General features: G+C 40.3%; 1 protein-coding gene across 6 annotated transcripts in view; it reads left to right on the top strand.

Moving 5' to 3' along the window:
• The window catches only part of CADPS (calcium dependent secretion activator), a 484159-nt gene extending 471692 nt beyond the window's left edge, over positions 1-12467 (top strand). For 2 of the 6 annotated variants that reach the window (XM_003785525.1, XM_003785528.2), the window contains 2 exons: positions 7988-8092; positions 11252-12467. In XM_003785525.1, the coding sequence (XP_003785573.1) occupies positions 7988-8092; positions 11252-11431 (285 nt within the window). In that variant the 3' untranslated portion in view covers positions 11432-12467. The remainder of the gene's footprint in view (positions 1-7987; positions 8093-11251) is intronic. The other 4 variants (XM_003785526.2, XM_012802483.2, XM_003785527.2 and 1 more) reach the window with 3 other exon arrangements.
• Positions 12468-22279: the final 9812 nt, after the last annotated feature.

The raw sequence follows: 22279 nt of genomic DNA on the forward strand, positions 1-22279 counted from the left end.
TTTCATTACAGTATTTCAATACAGCAATTTAAATAGGTTGCAGGGTTTATTTTCCCCTTTAATAATAATAACCTACTTTTGTCACCAAAAACAAAGTGAAGAACTAGTCCCATGGGCGTGGCCAAAGTATCATCTTCCTCTTTGACTCTTTGCAAACAAACAAAATGTCATTTCTTCATTAGCCTCACTAGGTGAGATGCTGGGCCAGTTTCTCTGACATGTGGCTGTGCTGGGTTGGAGAAAAGGTACTTTCTGGAGGAAAGATAATAAACCTCCTCCAGCATTCACTGTGTGTCTTCAGTTCAACACCACACGTTGCTTACCAAGTAGTTACCAAGTTACCTGTGTGCTCAGCCATTTTTAGAGTGGAAACTACTCAGAAAGTTTGGCACAACCCTGAATAGTTCACACTTAGAGAGATGTGATTTCTTATTTGTGGAGCAGGGTGGAATAGCTCGGCTCAGATAATAATAGCTAACCGTTATGCCTGGCCCTGTTGTAAGCATGTCATGCAAATTAACTCACTTAATTCCCACAACAACTCTAAGTAGGTTTTTATTGTTATCCCCACTTACCAGGTGAGAAAACTGAGGCAAGGAAAGGTTACAGAATTTGTCAAAATTCAAATACAGGAGATGTGGGTCAAGTGCATTTTCTTAAGCCATTGGCTGCACTACTTCTCAGACATTCAAATCCACGCTCCATCTCCACTTTATTTACATGTCTCAGTTTCCTCATCTGTAAAGGGAAAGTATGGGTGATAATAAAGGTTCAACTACAGCAAAGTTTAGAACTTTGATCACTAGTTGAAAGGCATTTAATGCTTTGCCTTCCTGGCATTTATGGCTTGAACATGCCAGTTTCAAAGGAAAAACATGTTTAGAAATAAACTAGCATTGATAACTCAGTTCCTAGTGAATTTCTACTATCACTCAAGTGGGGACTATATTGGACTGAGTCTGAAGTTTTTATTTTTTGAGACAATCTTACACTCTTGCCCTAGGCTAGAGTGCTGTGGCATCATAGCTTAGATCAACCTCAAACTCCTGGGTTCAAACAATCCTCTTGCCTCAGCCTGCTGCATAGCTTGGACTATAGGCACCCACTACACTGCCCAGCTAGTTTTTTAATTTTTAGCAGACACATGGTCTCACTCTTGCTTAGGCTAATCTTGACCCTATGAGCTCAAGCAATCCACCCACCCCAGTCTCCCAGAGTGCTAGGATTACAGGCATGAGCCACCACACCCAGCCAAGGCAGAAGTTTTTAATAATAGAAGGATGTGTGTTTTTATGTGGTATGGTAGAGCCTTACACTAAATACCATAATTTTTTAAAGAGCTCATTTTTATGGTGTTGGGCTATAACCCTTGATTGTAGGCTATGGGGCCAGATGTCTTATTGGGAGTGTGTGTGTGTAGTTTGCTAAAGGTGATATACTACAGTGTACATGTTATACTTCAATAATATTTTTTCTAAAAGAAAAAAGCAACACAGAAAGAAGTGAGTTTTGCACTAGACTATTTTCACGAGATTTGTGACTTTGCCTAAATTTTTTCTCTCATACTGTTTGCTGATGACATCTTCAATTTCATGAGATGAATTTTTTTCCACCAACATAAAAAGACTCCACTATTTTTCTCTCCCCTATTCACTGAAAAATTTTAAACATGAAATGTGATTTTTCAGAACTAAAATTTTAACTAATGCTTTATCTTTTCTATCTCTAAAACTGGTAGAAAATTTCAATCCACTGTGATGAAGACAACTTTTCTTTTCTTTTCTTTCTTTTTTTTTTTTTGAGACAAAGTCTCAAGCTGTCACCCTGGATAGAGTGCCATGGCATCATAGCTCACAGTAACCTCCAACTTGGGCTCAAGTGATCCTCTTGCCTTGGTTTTTCTATTTTTAGTAGAGAAGGGGGTCTTGATTTTTTTGCTCAGGCTGGTCTTGAATTTGTGAGCTCGAGCAATCCACCTGCCTCGGCCTCCCAGAGTGCTGGGATTACAAGCACAAGCCACTGCACCTGGCCAAGGCAACTTTTCTAGTTGTGTTTTTCCTTGAAAACGAGCTCCCCACAGTGAGAACTTTCTCCTGAGATACCAAACTAAAATAAAATAAGAAGAGGTAGGACGAATGGGAAAAAGAAAAAATGGTAATGCTAGCTAAGAAATGGCATCCCTCAGCCCCATTGGATTTATTTCAGTCGTGTCCACAAAGGTTGATCTCTCATCCATCAGTTCTTAAGGTTAATGGTTTTCCATGGGAATGCCCCTAAATCCCCACACTTTCCTTAGCAGCTTTATAACCTCATAAAACGTAGGATCTCTTCAACACCACGCTCAGGCTATGAGGCAAACAGGTTTGACAGCGTTGTACCCGGCACACCCTTCTCCTTTGAGAACTTCAGTGTGGAATGACTTGCTGTGGACACAGCTAGAACTACACCTATTTCTGTATAACCAATCCAGCCCTTTTGTGAAGTATCAAGTTGAATGCAAAGAACTACAGATTTAGTTATAAATAGCCATCTTGAAACCTATCTCATCACTTTCTAATTGTGTAACCACAGGCTCCTTACATATAAACTACGTATGCCCTTTTTTCTCAGCCTCAACAAGGTGGTGCTGTTAATTATGTCCACCTCTTAAGAGTTCAATTCAATGAATAAACTATATAATTCTCATAGCCTGTTTTGCATGGTGCCTGCATACATCTTACGAGTTCAGTGTTCAGTGAAGACCCAGCTATCTTTATTGATTGTGTATGTGCATGTTTGTAGGCATTTCTTAGGAATCCTGTACAAAATAACACTTTTTTGGAATTCTTATAGAAGACCAGGAGTTACCTAAATGAAGGGGGTAAATTACCCTTGTGATAAGTGACTATGGAAATACAATGAATGGTTCTGTCTCCTTTTCAGCCTGTGCTCCTTGTTTCCACTGCCACCTATCTGTGATATACGACTTGTCCTGAAAACAAATGTACCCTTAACAGTAGTGTCTCTAGGACACCAAATTAACATTAAGATGTTGGGGTCAGGAGTTAAGACTTGTATAAGTGGGGCTGGTCTTTATGTCATAATGTGTAAGAACAGCATTGTAGCAACCTGCAATATAGCTGATTAGGGATTATCCAAGGCCAATGAAGGCCCATTTTCTGTGAACACTGTAATGTCCTGTGAGGTGTTAGTCACAGTATTTCTCAGTGCTGCATCCCCTCCAGGGAATAAAGTTTTCAGGGGAACAGTAAACAAAAGGACGCTGGACTGGATAGATGTAGATGAGTCACTTCTTGGTCAGAAAGTATAAGGGAAGGGGGAGACAAAAAATTAAATGATCAAGATAAATGATATTTCAAGATAACACGTTACAAAATCATAATTAGTACCCAAAATCCATGATGACTGAAATATCAAATTTAGCCCTTACAGCACCCTGCCTCACCCTAACCCTAGCCTTAGTGAACCCTAGCCTTGCATATTAGTGGTCTAAGTTTGTACTAGAACAAGATCAGAACTATTTCTTTGTATTGCCTATTAAAAGTATATCTGTTATGTTCTGAGAGTAATAAAACTGTGAATAAATTTTATTGAGTGCTTACAATGTGACACTCACTCTGCTAGACACTTTACATAAATTATTTCTTTTAATGTTAACAATAATCCTGTGAAGTAAGTACTGGTATTAACCCCAAGAGGAGACTAAGAGGTCAGAGAATTAAGTAATTTGCTTGAGTTTATTCAGCTAATACGTGTAAGTAGCCAACCCAGTAGCTGTAATTTATCCCCACTGGATTTGAGAAACATTCATTCTGGGTCTGAATCTTTTTAATCCAAGACTTAACTCTAGGTCCATATAATCTAAAATGTGCTTAAAGCATTTTGTAGATGGTTTTGTAGGTTTGGGTGATGCTCTACCATAAAACCACTTTCCAGCAGAATTGCATTGCTAAGAATTACTCACATGTCCTTTAAGACTTGTACATACAAATCTACAATTTCTTCAGTCACCATGTGGCTTTCCCTGGCAATGTGTTGCTTTCTCTCTTGTTTCCTGGAAACTTTTAGATTGAGAGAGAAGGAGAAAAAGAAAAGAAGGGAGAAACGATGATGATAGTTGTAGTGGTGGAGGCAGGGGCAGTGGTGGTAATGGTGTTGGTGGCTAACATTTACTGAGGCCTTATTATGAGCCAAGTCCTGGAGTGAGTGCTTTGCTAGCATTATTTCATTTAGTCATCAGAAAAAGCCTACCAGAGGCTGATGCAACCCCCATTTTCATCAGGAAACTCAGGAAACTGAGTCTCTGAGAAGGGATATAACTCGTCCAAGATCATAAACCCAGGTGTGTTTTAGAGTCTGTGTCCAAAACCACTACACTGTAGAAAGAAAGAAAAATTAAATGGCAGATTTTTAGATTAGCCTTCCCACTTCTTTTAAATAGCATCTTCAGATCTTCTTGTTTCTAAGGGCCCTGTTATCCTGCACACTATAGCTGCGATAGGCATCCTTTGGGGTTCCAAATTTAAAACCTTTACAGAATTATCCCTAAAGGGCGTATTTTTAAAAGATCTCACCTACTGCAGATTTTCTTTCTTTAGTGATTTTTAGGATTCAAGTAACCTTATTTACAAAGTTGCAGATTCGTATGTCTGAATGAAGGAAAGGGAGCAGGGAGTCGTGATTTTACTTAAATGTATATGTCGTCAGCTCCTAATTCTGATTTCTGCGAATTTAGAATGCATTTCCCCAAAAATCTAGTGCCCAGGTGTTAGGATAGCTCTGGAAAAGGCGTATCTGAATGAAAGACAAAACAAAATGGGGAGAACTTAAAATGTTTTATTAATTTCCTCTTTTGAAGAATCATAACAAATCTGCTACATTAGCACGGATCTCAAATGAAGAAAACTTAATTAATAAGCACTGTGAGCCCCTGAGGAAGAGCAGAAACAACCCAGGCACCCAGTAATGTGCTGATAAATGTTTAACGACTAGCTTTGGGAGGGAGGAAGCCCTGGTTTGGGGCGTTTGCCAATTTCCATGGTGTAAAAATCCCCACTAAGACCTATTTCTAGCTATCAATGTGATATCCCTGAATGTGGAACTGGGAAGAAATGTACAAGATCAGCTGTCATGACCAGCACACGACTATATCCCTTTAGGGAGGAATCATGGTGGAAAGTCAGCCATTTCTATCCAGCGGCTCCCCTGGAGAACTGCCTGTTCTGCACTCCCTAACTGTGTAACCACAGGCAAGGCACTCCACCTGGCCCTTTGTTTGGTCCTCTACAAAGGATAGTATAGAAGACCCTTTTCACCTCTAACATTTTAAAGTTCTAGAAGGCAGTGCCTCCTGCTTTTTTCAACATCCAAATGCCTTTAAGCGCCTTTCTGGAAAACCCAGTTAGCACTGTGTTGCATCCAAAAGTGCCTCCAATTTCATCTACTGAGCATAAGGTTTGGAAAGGAGTGACTGACTCCCTTTTGCCTCTTTAAATGTGTAGCCAATGGGGCATCATACATTTTTTACACTTCTTTTGCTAGATGTGAGATCCAGGAAGGAAAGCATGGATGTTCCAGGGCTTTCTTGTTCTCCTGGGATGGGAGTCTGAGTGTGATGCACTGATCCCTTGCTGTATGCAGTTTCCACCTCCCTACCCTTTCAGTATCAGAGCAAGAGTGTTGATAGTACCCTACCTTTTTATTTTTATTTTTATTTGTCACTATCCAAAAGCCATTTACAAGAGTGGGAACTGCGTACATAAAATGGAAGGGGGGGGGAGGGTGGCGTTATTTTTTTTCCTGAAAGGTGGCATGTCTCTCAGCAAAGAGAAAAAGGCATGTTGCGCAAGGCTTGCTGGCAGTGATATAAGCCAGCACCGGTTTGCCTGTTGTTACAGCCAAAGCAAAATGCCACCTCTGCCTAGAAGCCAGAGTGCCACACTCCTCTTTTGTGTCCCTGAGATGTACGCATCATGAGGCCCTGAGCCTGTTGGTTTGGCCAGGAGGTCACTGGCGTTTCTTGAAGGTCATCTTCCAACCCCAGGAGGCTGGAGATAAAGAAAGATTGATTATGACTCTCCAAATAGATTTTTTTGAGCCCCCAGATGACATGGCAGATCTAGCCAGTGAATGCAGAATTTGAGGTCTGGAGTGAGCACAAGAGATAACTCCAATTGCAAGGAAAATGCAGGTGACCCAGTGACATTCCTATTCCAGCGCCCCTTCTTAAAAAACCCAGATGCAGTGACAGCAAAAGCTCCAGAATCCCAAGGCAGGAGGTGCCAAAATCACCACCCTCCCAACAACTACTACCGGAAAAAAAAAGTTTCAGTAAAATGTTCTCATCCCTAGAGGGGAAAACCTGTCCATGCCTGAAGCAGCTTGACCCCAGCAAACACCCTCCTTCCTTCCATGGAGTGAACTGCAAATCTCAAGGAAAAAAAAAACCACCCCCATCCCCTGCTCCCTGGGGAGGGACAGAAGGTTCCTAAGACTGATGGTTTCTCCTTCATGATCTTTAAAAGAGCAGAAGTTGGCTGTGAGGCTGCAGCGCTGCCTTGATTGGGGTAGTGTGGTCTCTGCTGCGGCTGGGCTCCAAGGAGAGCCACAATTGGCTCTGATGAAGAAGGAGTCTAGAAATGAAAGATTGCAAAGAGGGCTTCTCTACGCCATGGCTGAGACTGTGTCGTTTCTTGCAAGGTGAAACTTGGCAGTTCTACCTTGCAAAGTAAAAAACCTAAATTAATTTTTTTTAAAGAAATTAAGTCAAAAACAAGGCTTAAGAAAAACTGTGAGTGTTAGGCATAAACTGATTTTGGATGATCTTTAGGTGAGAAAGGGTGGAGTTACCATCGGAAACATGTTTTTATTTATGCTTTTCGAATCCCCACTGGTGTGCGATGTGTGTGTGCGTGTGTATGCGTGTGTGTTTCGGTTAGCATGCGAGTATGCCTCATCTCCATTCTCTAACCACTTTTTCTTTTTTGCATCTTTTCTGAGCACAGTTCCTATTGATGCCCTATAAATAAATATATAGGTCCATCCACACCTTCTCATTTTATTTGTAAATTGTTTGGTATAAGCAGCAGAGCGTAATGAAACCTGGTGAAGTTTAAAAGATTAGATTTTTTTTTCATACTGACACTTCATAACACTGTTCATATGTCTCCGAGTGAGATTTATGAATATATGAGCAGTACTGCAAAATTATACTGCACCAGAGACTTCCGGCACCACAGGGGTGGCAGTCTAAAGTGACACAGCTTCAAGCATTTTTCACAGACAAGAAGCAAAATTTAACCCCCTTAAGGGGAAGTATGATTTCAACAGCTTGAAATGAGCTCATTTGTAGATGGTTTTTTTTTTTCTCTCATCTTCCATAATTTTTTGGTGTTAAGATTAAAACAGATTGCATAGCCAATGTAAGGGCACCTAAGCTGCCCGGAGCACAATTTGGCCCTTAAAGAGAAATTCTCATTCATTGTGTTTATCAGGAACTACCCAATCAGGTACATGACAGTGAACTTCCCCCTGAAGTCTGAAGGCTCTCTCAGCCTGATTCCCCAAATTGAACTTAGCAGCAGGCAGGGTTTTGAAGTTTTCAAAAGGTAAGTGGCCACATCAGTGCAGTGGAGAAGCCCTCATCTCTCTGAAACCAGAGACAATGGCATTAGGAAAGAAGCCACTCGGTAAAGTGAACCAATAAAAAAGTGAACTGGAAGAAGCAAAAGATGGTCTCTATGAATTGAGTGTATGTGAAATATCTATAGTGGAAGTGTTCTATGTTAGATTCAAAGTCCCAGCTGACCGCTCTCAGATAGACCCAGTGCCTTGTGACTGTGCAAATGAATGTTCATGATCTCTGTGCTCTCAAATTCTCTTTAACCATTTTGTTTCCGCCTGGAACAGAGTAGGGTGCTCAAACATGGCTTGATCCCCATGAATGCTCTATGATGTGTTGGCTGGAGAACTTTTGTCTCTTTTTCAGCAATGGTACAACAGCTCCATGAATGTGATCTGCACCTGGTTGACGGACCGGATGGACTTACAGCTTCACATATATCAGTTGAAAACACTAATTAGGATGGTAAAGGTAAAAGAAAAAAAATGATTATTTTTCTTTGCAAATAGCTTACTGAAATATATGTCATCGGCACACTACAGAGCTTCCTTAACACAAAGAATATTAGTTTCCTTATAAAACAAGATGACTTCTGAAACATCATATCATATAAGAAAAGCCTGAAAAATCACTTCATGATGCCTAGTTTAATTTATTGCTCATATATCAAGGGAAAATTTAATAAAAATGAATTTGATCTCTTTATCCAGATTGGAAAAATACTTTATGTATTTGCCATGCAAAAAAATACTGCAGAGGCCACCGTACCCTTTGCCTTAGACTTTCAAAAGCTAGCTTCTGGAGCCATTGTGCTAATCACATCAATTACCAATTTCATTTATGGTTTAATTAAATAAAATTTTGCCACAATTAATTTAATAGAAATATTTACCCCCAGCTATTTCTAAATATGTCCTGTGATCATTAACAGAATGCAAATCAATATTGTTCTCATAGTTAATTGAAGTAGTTTATTTTACAATGCGTGTATACAACCAAATGTAAAGGATCACAAAGGTGAGATAACATACCCTGAAAGTGGCTTTTTTCCCCCTTGCTCTTGTGTGTGTGCCTTGGACTAATGATAATTATTTCAGCGTGAAATCTCAGTGGTTTACATGAAATAATAAGATCACAGAAGGGGGTAAATACGTTTTTGATCATTTCAGTTTCCATTTGATGCTTCACCATAAAGGGTTTTAAAACATTCGTATGCAAAAACCTCAAACTACAAAGTCTCCTTTAAAATATATTAACAATGAACATAGCTGAATTTCTATTTCTTAGCAGTTTGCCAAAAGTCTCCCCCACATCCACCCCTGGCCACACAACCCCCACCGCACTTCTTAGTCTCTTTTGGATTAGCACCATTTCACCAAAGGTGCTCCTCTATCCCAGTGCCGACTTAAAACCAATTACTGTTCCATTGTGTGTAATTAAGGAGAATTATTATCATCTGCATTTGATCTCACAAAGCGTCCACCCAGGGAAGTTTACAGACAGCAGTGTATAGCAGCTCTTAAAAAAGAAATATGCAGTCGGACTGTGGACCCAGTCGAATTTTCATATTTTTTACTTCAAATCCTTAAGGCAAGCTCACTAGCCACTCCCTGACCCCTTCAATTCCAATTTCTGGATAAAAATATACTTTGGGGAAATCTATTGTTTGGCCCTTACTGAATAGATGTGAAAAGAAGACTTAATTTTAATATCTTAAAATTGTCTTTTCATTACTGATATTCCTAGATCTATGTTGGGAATTAGCAATATTTTAGTAAGAAAAAATATATAGGTTGGAGAGGAGGTTAAGTCCTCACCTCCTGCCAAAATAAAGCCCCCAAAACAAAAACAAAAACATAGACATGAAACACAGAGAAGGAACACAGAAATGTCCCTGCCAAAGAAACCCATTCCCTTTCACCCAAAGTGGGCCCAGCTTCACTAATGCCACAACTCAGAGATGTGAAGCCTGATTCACCAGCTCTTTACCTAGTGCCTCACCCAGAAAGCTCCCTCTCTAAGGCAAATTTCCAAGGATAATTGGCTTTCCTTTCCACGTCAACAGCCACTCCATTTATTCATCCTTTCATTCATTATTCAGCAAGCATTTATTCATTTATCCAACATTGGATAAACATTCTGTGAGCCTCTACTTGTATAATACCAGATGGAGGATTCAAGAATGACTAGATGTGATCCCTGCCCTTAGGCATTCAGAGTCTACTTGCGGTACACTCAGCTCTGGAATTTGAATAAAGATGAGACTGCTCTAGCACTTTTTCTCTTCCTTTACACCATCATATTCTGGGAAAAATTACCTTATTCTATGTGGCAACACAACAACCAATTGCAAAGTATAAAAACTATAGTTAATCATCTGGCTATCTGGCCTATACCGTGCCAGATAGTTCCTACCCTTCCTTGTCCAGCTGAAGACCTAGTTCAGGTAGCTAGCTTCCTCCTAGCTTCTTCCCAGCTTCCTCCCAGCTTCCTCCTTCTCCTTAGCAAGACTTGCAGCTTAATGCACGATTCAGGATGAGCTTATAATTTAGTGTCTAAACCAAGTTACTTTAACATTATTAAACTTCACTAAGCCTAACTGCATTCACTAGTCAACAGTCATTACAACTCAGTGACCTTCAAGAGGGGATGACACTGTGATTGTTAACACTATGCCTACATTAGATGCACTATTAGAAATCATGATAGGAGTGGCTTTGATTATCAATACGAGAAACAAACGGAAGAATCAGTCACTGAAATGATATGCAGCGTGATGAGGAGAGTTGTAGATAGAGAGAGACCTTTTTAAAAAAATTATGAAATAGACAACAGCCAGATGCTTCTGGTCATGTTCAATTAACACTAAGGGATTTCTAGAAAAACAGTCCTTGAGATACCTAAGGAAATCCGACAGAACTGCCTGGAGGAACAAAGAACAAATTTGTGGCACAGTAATCCCCAAACCATTGTTCTTGAAAAACAGCCAAGTTTCTTCCCTGAGACTATGAAGTTGTGAACGGAATAGATACAGTTCTTTCCCAAGGAGATGAGAATTGAGCCACATGCCTGCAACATATCCACGAGGCATTAGCGCACCATATTTCCCATAATTACTGCTGCCCATAATAGGTTTCCTACACCAACATACATATGTCTGTCTTGTGAATGAGACAGAGGGATCAGTACAGCTCATGCAGTTACAAGCCTTAAAAATACTAAAGACCAGACTGCAACAGAAATCACAAAATAGCATTATTTATACATTATAGCCATTTCCAATATCTATCATATTATACCAACCCTAGAGAAAGAACTAGATCACACAAAGGAACCAAAACAACTATGGAGTATATTCCTTTATGGAAATGAATAAACACAGGCTTATGTTTTTTGCTTTGTCTCAGCTAATATCGTTTATCCTGTCACAATTTCTTGTTTTCTGTCATTCAGTGAATCTCATTTTTCAGTAAGAGTGAAATCTGAGCACAGTGACTTTTTCTTTGACAATGCATAAAATGTGACGCTTAGCTAAAGGTCGGTGCTGTCATACCCACACCTGCTTGACATCTTGCCTTCCCCACCATGAAGATGGGATCTCCCTTATCTCTGCATCTTTTCCCTCTTTAGAAAACCTATAGAGATTTCCGATTGCAAGGGGTCCTGGACTCCACCTTAAACAGCAAGACCTACGAAACCATCCGGAACCGTCTCACTGTGGAGGAGGCCACAGCATCAGTGAGTGAAGGTGGGGGCCTGCAAGGGATCAGCATGAAAGACAGTGATGAGGAAGATGAAGAAGACGATTAGACCATTCAGTCCCAGAGTCCACTGGGATGGAGTCCTGTAATCAGTGCATGTCCTTAGTCTGTTAGTTAACCTCATTAGGGAATTTTTGTCAATCACCATGCCCATGAGATGTTTACCGATACAATTGCCATTTTAGCTGTGTGGTACCAAGATTAGTAAATGACCACTGATTTCCTGATTTCCATGTCTATATGTTTACAAGCAATATGGAGCACCATTCTTTAAATACTGTTCATGGAGAATCCATAGTCCAACTGCTAGGTGTGTTCCTATTATCAGCAAAGATAAAGGATGCTTCTTTCATGTACTGTGTGTGCATTGATGGTAAATGAGTGTGGGGACGAGTACACCGAGTACTGTCACTTTTGTTTCATGTATGTGGATGCCAGTTACTTAAATGAGTACATAAATAATTTAATTTAATTGACACCTGTAGATCTGCTTTGGTTTTTTGAAAAATAAAAGGCAGCCTCCAACTTTTAGTTCTTTCTGTTCCCCTACAACTAAAAAAATGAACCTCGTGTGTCCTTGTTAAACCATCCTTTCATTTATTCATATAGTTAGCCAAAAAAGGATGGCGACATACCAATGGATTAATTAACTTCATTGCCACGACAAGGGGACGATCCCATCATGACTTAACATCAAGCACAGTTCAAAACAACTGTCTTCTGTCCAAGTTTATCCTATTAAATGTTATATTTTGCTTTTATGTTTCAATAATTGTATGTAAAAAAAAACTCCAAATATTTAAATTACAACCCTAGATTAAAAATGTGTTTATAATAAGATATGGATATTTCCTTCAGTAGACTGTAATCATAATTTAAATTATTTTGTTCCACACGGTTTTTTATATGTCATGGACATCGCATTTTGATCTATAACTGCACGAGCCCGGGGTTCGCTGCAGGGCTGTTTCTTTTTGTGTAAAGTAGTGGATCCATCTTGCTTTTGCCTTATATAAAGCCTACAGTTATGAAAGTGTGGAAAACTGTGGCTTCTCAATAAATAACTATTCAAATGTCCTGAGAATTCATGTTTGCGCCTGTCTTCCTGTGTCTCCCTCCTAAACCAGAACTGAAACACAGGCAGCAAGAAGAGATAAGAAAGGGAAGAGGTAGTTTTCTCAGAGTGCTCTTAAAACTGCTGGAGTGGGTCATTTCCCAGTGCTTGCATTATAGTTCTCCGTGAGAGACTGCCTAAAATTCCGTTAATTCAGACTTCACTAACTCAGAATCTGTGGGCATTTGGACATGTTGGGCAGATTATGCTTGCATTATAGGATAAATAAGGGTTTGCTAAGCAAGTGAGTAGTGTAAACGAGAGAAATGTTTCTCCTGTATGAAGAGAAGGCCAACAAACTGTTTTTAAGCACCACTTTAACAGCAGTGTTTGCATTCAAACAAAGTGTGTGCCAATTATATATGATTCTTATATATTTGTTAAAGCATTCTACAAGATTCTTTAAGAGATGGAGTACTCTCCTCACTCCTCAGGCCCTGTCAACAATATAATCACCTACGTTTGAAAGAAAACAAATATTTTGCAGCCTTGTTTGCTTTATTTGTGTCTGTCACTAAAGCAGGCTGATGTTTCCTAGGGGCTGACTGAGGTTTTACGTCCTACTCTGCCAATAGGACCAGGTAGGTTGGTCACCAATGGTTTTCTACAAAACAACCCCTCTAGACAGCACACCCCCCTCTGTTCAGTCCTTGAGGTCTGCAGGTGCAAATCAGTAGTGCTTCCTGCCCTAGGTGGGTTCAGAAGAAAAGTTCGTTTTGTTGAGCAACTAATCCAGGCCAGGCATTCTGGATGCATTACCTCATTTAAAACTCACAGCTACCATAAATGAGAGGACTGTAGTTATCCTCTTTATAGATGAGGAAATTAAGTTCAAAAAGATTAAGCGAACTTGCCCAAAGGCTACACGACTCCATTCAGAAGCATTTATCCAGAGATAACAACATAATACCAGTAACATAAATAGTGGGGATATAGCCTTCAGATGTGAAGAGAAACACTGATTGCCCAATGGCACATAGTTAAGTCTGAGAGGCAAAGCCAAGATTTTTTTTAAATGTATTTTTATTTAGAGTCACAAAACTAAATCGTATATCTTACAACAATTACATTTTTTTCCTTTTTTTCTTTTTACAAACATTTTTTAAATGAGCAAAGTAAAGAGGGAGCATCTGCCCAGTATATAAGAGTTGGAAAAAGGAGGAAAATGTCCAAGAGCCCTGGAGGAAAGCTAAATGAATGGGTTAGATAATTCACCGAACTGCATGGTCCAGAAGTCATAAAAAGAACCAACCCAGAAAAGCCTGTGTCTCCAAAAACGAACTCTAAAAGAAAATCCTTCAAAAGGGGAATTCACCATAACCAAGCACTGAGGATTCTGTTGAATATCATCTCCCAGTGTGACAACCCTGGAGGAAGGGACACACAAAAGGAAATGACATCAGAAGAGGTCAGAGGGGAAAGCACCCACCAGCTTACCCTTGGTTAGAGTTTGCCTCCAGTTATCCTTCCCACAAAAGCAAAGTTTAGACAGCAGCTTTGGTATCTTGAGTTTTGTTTTGTTTTGAGACAGTCATACTTCTGTCACCCTGAGTAGAGTGCCCTGGCATCATCACTGCTCACAGCAGCCTCAATGTCTTAGATCAAGAGATCCTCTTGTCTCAGTCTCTCAAGTAGATGGGACTACAGGTGTCCAAGACACTCATCTAGTTTTTTGTTGTTGTTTGTTTGTTTTAGTAGAGACAGGGTCTCACTCTTGCTTAGGCGGGTCTTGAACTCCTAAGCTCAGACAATCCACCCACATCAGCCTCCCAAAGTGCTAGGATCACAGGCATGAGCTACCATGCCCAGCTTTTCTTTTCTTTTTTCTTTTTTAGCTTTTTTTTATACACACAGAAGAGTGCCCAAATTTTAAGCATACCGTTCAGTGATTCATTACAAAGTGAACACAGTTATGGGACAACCACCCACTCAAGAAATAAAACAGGTGGACAGCGCCTGTAGCTCAGTGAGTAGGGTGCCAGCCACATACACCAAGGCTGGGGGGTTTGACTCCAGCCCAGGCCATCTAAAATCAACAACAACAACTACAATGGGAAAAAAAAATAGCCAGGCATTGTGGCAGGCACTGGTAGTCCCAGCTCCTTGGGAGGCTGAGTCAAGAGAAACACCTAAGTTCAAGAGTTGGAGGTTGCTGTGAGTGGTGATGCCACAGCACTCTAACCAGGGTGACAGCTTGAGACTCTGTCTCAAAAAAAAAAAAAAAGGAAGGAAGGGAGGGAGGGAGGGAGAGAGGGATGGGAAAAGGGAGGAAGGAAGGAAACAGGTGGGCATTCTTTCTTTCTTTTGGAATGCCTCCCCACCTCCCTGCTCTCTTCTCTCTCCCTTCCCCCACTGTCTTCCCTCTCTCACTCTCTTCTAAGATAAAGTCTAAACTTTTATATCCTAAAACAAAAGAAAGAAAACAAACTGAAGACCCCCAACATACCGCATGTACATGCCAATTTCCATCTTTATCCCCTCCTTACTCACCAAAGAAAACCACTATCCTAACTTCTAACAGCATAGACCTTGTTTGTTATAAACCTTTATGTAATTACAAGCATAATACGTGTTCTCTGATGCCTGGATTCCTTTGCTCTACATTCTGTTCTTGGGGTAGCTGTGATTCATTTCTTTTCATTGCTATATAGCATTCCAATGTATAAATATGCCACAGTGGACTTATCAATGACAAAATGTTTTCCATTTCCAATTATCCATGTTAAATGCTGCCATGAATTTCCTTGTACTTTTGGTACAATTGCTGGGTCATAGGGTGAAGATATGTCATTTTTAGAAGATGCTGCCAGTTTTCCACAGAGGAGGATCAAAGTTATGATGAACTTTGAGGCACTTTTATGCCTCAGGTGGTGAGGCATCCCAAAAGAAAGAATGCTCCCCCACCCCCATTTTATTTCTTGACTCAGTGGTTGTTCCATGCTGTGTTTACTTTGTGATAAATCACTAAGCTATGGGTTGCACCAGCAGTAGTCAAAGTCCCTGTTGTTGTTCTATGTCCTTGATACATTAGGTATGGTCCCTCCTTAATTTTCCACCTTCTGGTTTGTAGGATGGTGGTTTGTAATCATAGTTCACTAATTACACAAATGCAGTTGATTGCCTTTTAACACGTATATGTTGGTCATCTGGAGACCCTCTTGGATGAAGTGCATGTGTAAGTCTTTGTCCCTCTTTTAAAAAAAGAGGAAAATTCTAGAGCTACCTGAAGGCTGATAGCAAAGACACCATAGTAAAAGTGGCAGGTGGATGGAGAAGATGTCAAGGAAAACCCTAACCTGATAGAAAAGCATTTGCCATATTATCAGTCCACAAATAGTGAAGTACATGCGATCAGACACTGTGCTAGGAACACCCAGACTATCTCTAATCCACTTCCTCACATCAGCCAGCAAGGCCTTTCTAAAAAGCAAGTGTGATCTTGTTCCTCCTCTCATTAAAAGCATCCAGTTGCCCCCATTTCTCTTACAATGAAACCCAAACTCCTTGATGCAGTGTCCCAGACAATCCTACACTTGCCTCCCTCTCCAGCCTCCTCTGTTAACCCTACTCCCCTCACTCTCAGGGTCCCTGTACACCCACCACCTCTCACTTTCTGCTCTGCACCAGGCTTCTTCCCACCTGGTGCCTGGGCCCTTCCCTAAACCACCTCTTCTCATTCTTCAAATCCAGGCTGAATTTGACTTCTCCAAGGAAGACTTCCCAAGCACCCTCAGTTCAGCACCTGTTTCCTTAGTATATATCCTGATACCATTCTCTGCTTCTCTTTTTCAGTATCCCTCACACAACTCATGAGTGAATTAATCACATCATATATGTTTCATATCTCTTTTCTCCACCTCAGGAGGCTATGGGCTGCACCAGCTTTCCCATCCTATCCCTAGTGCCCTCCATACATACCTGACTAGTGAATGAAACTTCCAAAGATGCATATTGACAAATATCATAAAATTTGGAGGAGAGAAAAGGAAAAAAAGGAGGCTAGAGGCCTCGAAGAGCACATGGAGAGTACAGGGAAGGACTTGCACAGGAAAGGAGGCCAGGGGATGTGCCACTTGGCTGGAGCTCTGCAGAGATGAGAAACCATTCTCGTGCTTGATGGATTTCCAGTGCACACAGTCAACACTCAACAAATACGTGGTAACACACTGTGAACACTCACTACGTGTTAATACTTGGTGAACAATTAAAAAGTACATGTTAATTAAGACATCAGTGAGTGTGTTCAGTGTGTCAGGGTCACCTGCTTTATAGAAAGATTTATGCAAGGGGTTGGGAGAGATTATGATGGGAAGAGTAGATTCAGGTGTCAAAGGAGGACATTTAGTTTCATTTAGTTTGGGTCTGTTGGGCTGCATAGCCAAGAGCTAACTACTATTTTTAATTTTTTCAATACATTTAAAGAAATTTCTTAAGTTAAAAAAATCAAATAGAACAGAATTATATGAAACAAAACGTTCAAGCCTCTCCCCCCCCAACACCCATTTCCCCAAAGTAGCCATTGCTAACAGATGGGCATATATTCTTCCAAATATGTTCAAATCATATACGAATATATTGGAGATTATACATACATACATATATATATATATATATATATACACTCACACACACACAAATGGGAGTCATCCTGAGCCTACTATTTGGCAAATCACATTTTCCATTTATCAGTAGAGGATCATTTGTACCTGTGCACATATAGACTTTCCGCAGACACCATACAGACCGTATACAGGCCAGCACTTTGGCAGTGGGTGTGATTACTTTGGTAATAAGTATGATGTATTTGAGGAGATTTTATGGTCAAAGAAGAAACAGGAGCAAAATAAGGTAAACCAAAAACCCAGGACAAAATTAAGATGGATCAAAACATGATGGAGGAAAAGAGCCATCCGTGGAAGTGACCCAAAAGACTGTTTGAAAATGTGTGACTAAAGAATTTCTGAAACACCCCAAATCCAAATACCATCTAACAGCACTCTATGGCAGGTATCTGTATACATGTCTGTCTCTCTGCTAGACCACTGCCAACTACTTGAGGTGAGGACAGCGTATCCATTTCTCTATGACTTTCTTGTGCCTGGGATATAGTAGGCACTCAATAAATGTCAGTTGGATTAAATGAGTGAACACCTGGAAGGCATACCCAAATACGATCATGACCAAGAGAGCATAAACTAAATTTATTGCAATAGACTCTGTCCATAAAGAAAGAATTACCCAAGAAGGTGGAGAATCATGACAACTTTAGAAAAGCCAACCGTGCACCTGACCATGAACATGACCTGAATTTCCAACATAGGCATGAACAGTCATACTGTCATAAATTTGGGTTTCCATAAAAATTATAGGAAATCAAACAAGAATTGTAGCTGTCTTGCTTAAGCACAAAATTTAATAAGTTCATTTCATTTACATTTTAAAATTCAAACAAAGTGTGTTCTTTGTGGCCAATTTCCATCAGACACATGATTAACAAATCTGAAATGAAATCAAATTAGGCACAATTCTGCAATTCTTGGTAAACAAATTTTTAAAAATCAATATTCATCTTTTATATAAGGTTGTCTTGCTTCTTCATCTAAATACTGAAATTATCATCTGTTTTCCTTCTTTTGAAACCATGCATTTCATCTAAAGTTGTAAATCTGCATTTGTTGTAACTAAGCAAAGCACAAGAAAGGGGCTGACGAAGGCACAATCTGCCAGCAGAGTTCTCTACCCTGACGGTTCAACGAAGGTCAAAGAAAAACACCGAGCAACAAATTAATCACAGACACCAGCTAACAGAGGGGTAAAATGATTATAATTAATATACACAACTACAAAATAAGAGGAATGCAAAAGCAACAACAAGCCAGAAATACACAAATACATTTTCTTCTTGTTTCCTAAGAATTGATGGTGGGATGGCCAAAAGGAATTGTAAACATAGTTAGGTTGGCATATTTCCCTCTGTCCATCAGAAAAACAAGTTGGCTTGTTTCCTGGGTGGTGAATACAACTGCAGAGAACAAATAAGAATTTGCTCAAAGCAGGAAACATGATAGAAGATAGTGCGGATTTCAGAGAAAGCGTCAGAAATGTTGGAATGTATTTAAAAGAAAATCAAGAAAAACAGTGGAGGTATTCCATTTAAAGTGTCATTTGGGTGGAAGCTGTGGCTAGTTTCAAATCCTAATGGCACCACATCATTATAAACAGGAGGGTCGCTGATCGATGCACCTACCTCAGTCTCCTCCAGCACCTCCTGGAATAGAGTTTTAAGCATAGTAACTTCCTCTACAGTATTTTTTGGTTCAATTAGCTTAATTTTGAATAAAAAGAATCCTTAGGACGGTGCCTGTGGCTCAAGGAGTCCGGCCCCATATACCAGAAGTGGTGGGGTCAAACCCGGCCCTGGCCAAAAACCTGCAACAACAACAACAAAAAAAGAATCTTTAAAAAAAATCAAACATCAAGATTATAGGCTAAAAATTCCAGAGCATATGGGGAGTATTGACACCGCAATGTATTTGGAAAGTTTGAACTCTTCCGAGCTTTAATTAAATGACAATATCTAGTTTTGTGATATTCAAAGTTGAACTTCTATAAAGTGATTTCTGGCAGAGTAGAGAGATGTCTTTCTCTCCAAAACTCAGTACTTGAATAGTTCTGATGATTTTGGAGAGTTTAAGGTAAACTTAATGATCCCCAAGTCAAGGAAATGGTACATTGATAGCACACGAAATTAATCTCTTCTCCAGCTCTTGAGTTGAATCAATGCTTGTATTATATTTCAATGATTCTAAAACAAAACTGTTTTTCACTTTTAAGACTTCTGAAATTGGGATGCATCATTCCTTCCACTGTAAGGAAACCAGGTCATCACCAAACCTCCATAACAAGATAGGTTTGGGTTAGTATTCTTAGAAGGCAGGGGTAAGGGGATGCCTGTCCCGGGGTAGAACCTTTCACAAAGTGAACAGAGGGCAAATGTAAAACTAAGGGTGACTCAGGAGTGTCCATGAAACAATTGCTCATTCCCTTGACCCTCAATAAATTAGAGAAAAAGGATTCTAGAGAGGGGGAGGGGCCTAGTTATTACGAAGTATGGGAGCTCAAACCACTCTATTTATATATTGAAGTGAAGATCAAAGTAAGGAATGTCCAGATTTGTAGGCCATCAAGTGACAGGTCTAACAGGAGTGAATAAAAAGAGGTTAAGAACATAAGTTCTAAACTAGGTATGGTGGCTCATACCTATAATACTAGCACATTAGAAGGCCAAGGCAGGGATGGGGGTGAATCACTTGAGGCCAGGAGTTCAAGGCCACCCTGAACAATAGCGAGGACCCTGTCTCTATAAAAAAAATTTTAAATGTATTAGGTGGGTGTGGTGCACAACTATAGTCCCGCATGCTTGGAAGGCTTCGGCAGGAGGATCCCTTGAGCCTGAGTTTGAGGTTGTAGTGTTCGACAATAAAGCCATTTCACTCTAGCCTGGAAAACAGAATGAGACCCTGTCTCAAAAAATAAAGGTTCTGGAGTCAGGTTGACCTTGACCAGATTTCAGATAATCAGTAACAATCAGACAAGTGATCTTGGGAAAATTCCTTCATTTCCTTAGGGCTTAGTTTTCTCATCTATAAGATAAAAATAATCAGAATAACATACTCTTAGTATTAGCTGTTGTCATAAGCCCATTGGATCATTATCAAGATTAAACGCATTAATATGTGGAAAGTGCTTAAACAAAGTACACATGCTAAGCGCTCAGTAAATGTTAGATAACATTTTACTGTTAATTTCTCAATCTCTTAAGAGCCTGTCACATACTTTAGCCTTCGAACAGATCACAGATTCAGCCAAGTCACATCCTTAAGAAGCTGGAGTCTACTGCTTCCTGTTCTACTTCTCCCCAAAAGAACAGCTCAAGATCAGCTGTGGATTGGGCAGCAATGTGTTGAGAAAGGTATTCTTGCTACCCACTTCTTTTTTTAGCAGTTGCTTTTATGCCTTGAAAAAGAAAAATTTGTTCCCTTCATCTATATTTGTTCACATTCTCCTCTACTTTCTTTTGCCGACAGATATCAGAGAATAAATGAATGCATAAATTAATGAATAAATGAGTTTCTTAACATTTCTCCTTTTCTTCTGCCTTAATTTGAGTTTCCTTAGAAAAAGACCCTAAAACAGGAATTCTAGTGTAAGTGGTTTCCCTGGGAGGTGACCACCTAGGGAACATTAATAGAGGAAAAGGGCAGAAAGACGGGGAAGGGAAGGCAGCCCTGTGGGTAACTGGAGTGTGATATCCCTGGGAAAATCGGGGATCCAGAGTAGAACCCAGACTTCAGAGTCATTCCTCCTCAGGGCTAAGAGAGCTGGGGTACTTATTCCCCAACTCTTTTTCATCACCAATGGACGGAGTGAGGTGAGGGAAGGTTTTTTTTCTCCAGTATTTCAGGCCTGCAGGGCCGAAGGACAAAGCAGACTTTTTTTGGCGGGGGGAGGAAGATTTTAGTTATTTTTTTTTAAGACTTTTATTTATTTACTTTTTGTTGTTGTTGTTGAGTTTGGCCAGGGCTGGGTTCGAACCCACCACCCTCAGTATATGGGGCCAGCACCTACTCACTGAGCCATCAGCACCACCCAAAGCAGACTATTGTCATCACAGAAAGCTCTCAAACTAACAGGTGCAATAAGGACACTGGGAACTCAGGCCTTGATGCAATGAACCAGTCAGGGACATGTCAAGGCCAGTGAGCAAAGCATCGGTATTATCTGCTACAATCACCCTTCTGCAACACAGGGCTGAGGCTGTGATCAGCGAGGCAGAATCAGCATTTCTCCAGCCAGGAACACTGCCTCCCCAGGATAGGCTGAGAAGCCTCTTAAAAGTAGTGAAATAAATTCCAGCCTTCAATACAATGGAATACAATGGAGCTGGGGAAAAGAACAAAATAGATTTACATTATGTGAACAGTGAAAGATGTTTAAGATTATTGTTAAGTTAAAAAATCAAGTGGGACAGCTCAGTGTCTGTAGCTCAGCAGCCAGTGGGCCAACCATATACACCAGGGCTGGCAGGTTTGAATCCAGCCCGGGCCTGCTTAACAACAATGACAACTACAACAAAAAAAATAGCCAGGCATTGTGGTGGGCACCTGTAGTCCCAGCTACTTGGGAATCTGAGGTTGCTGTGAGCTGTAATGCTACAGCACTCTACAGAGGGTGACATAGTAAGACTCTGTCTCAAAAAAAAAAAAATCAAGTGCGAGACTAGCATTTAAAGAACACTCTCATTTGTATAAAAAAAAAAGAGGAAGTAGTTTTTTATGTGTGTGTATATATATGTATTTTTGAAGAGATGAAACGAACACTTGTCATTTTGGCTTCTCAGAATCCAAATCCGTGGAAATTAAAAGGGAAGGGATGCTCCCTCTCCCTGCCTCTGGTTACTAGAATGTGGCTAATAACCTGATGCTCTAGCGTAGACCTTTGCCTCCTGCAACAAGGACCCAGAGTCATAGCAGCATTAAAAGACTGTCACTGTAACCTAGGGACAGACTGGAGATGGGCCCAGCAGCACCCCAAGCAGAGTGTCCCGAGCTGACTCTGTCTAGGCTTCACCTCACTTAGCCCTGGCTTCCTGACAGGAGCCTGTTTCCCCAGCCTTCGGTAGAGTCTGTAAGCTATTCTGTAATCCCCTTCTCTGCTCTCAGTTTCTGCCGTTGGCAACCAAGAGCACTGACTGACATAAAAAGAATTCTGACAGAATTGGTA

This window comes from Otolemur garnettii, unplaced genomic scaffold (genome assembly GCF_000181295.1).
Source record: "Otolemur garnettii isolate 467f Iridium unplaced genomic scaffold, OtoGar3 scaffold00015, whole genome shotgun sequence".
Classification (NCBI taxonomy): Eukaryota; Metazoa; Chordata; class Mammalia; order Primates; family Galagidae; genus Otolemur; species Otolemur garnettii.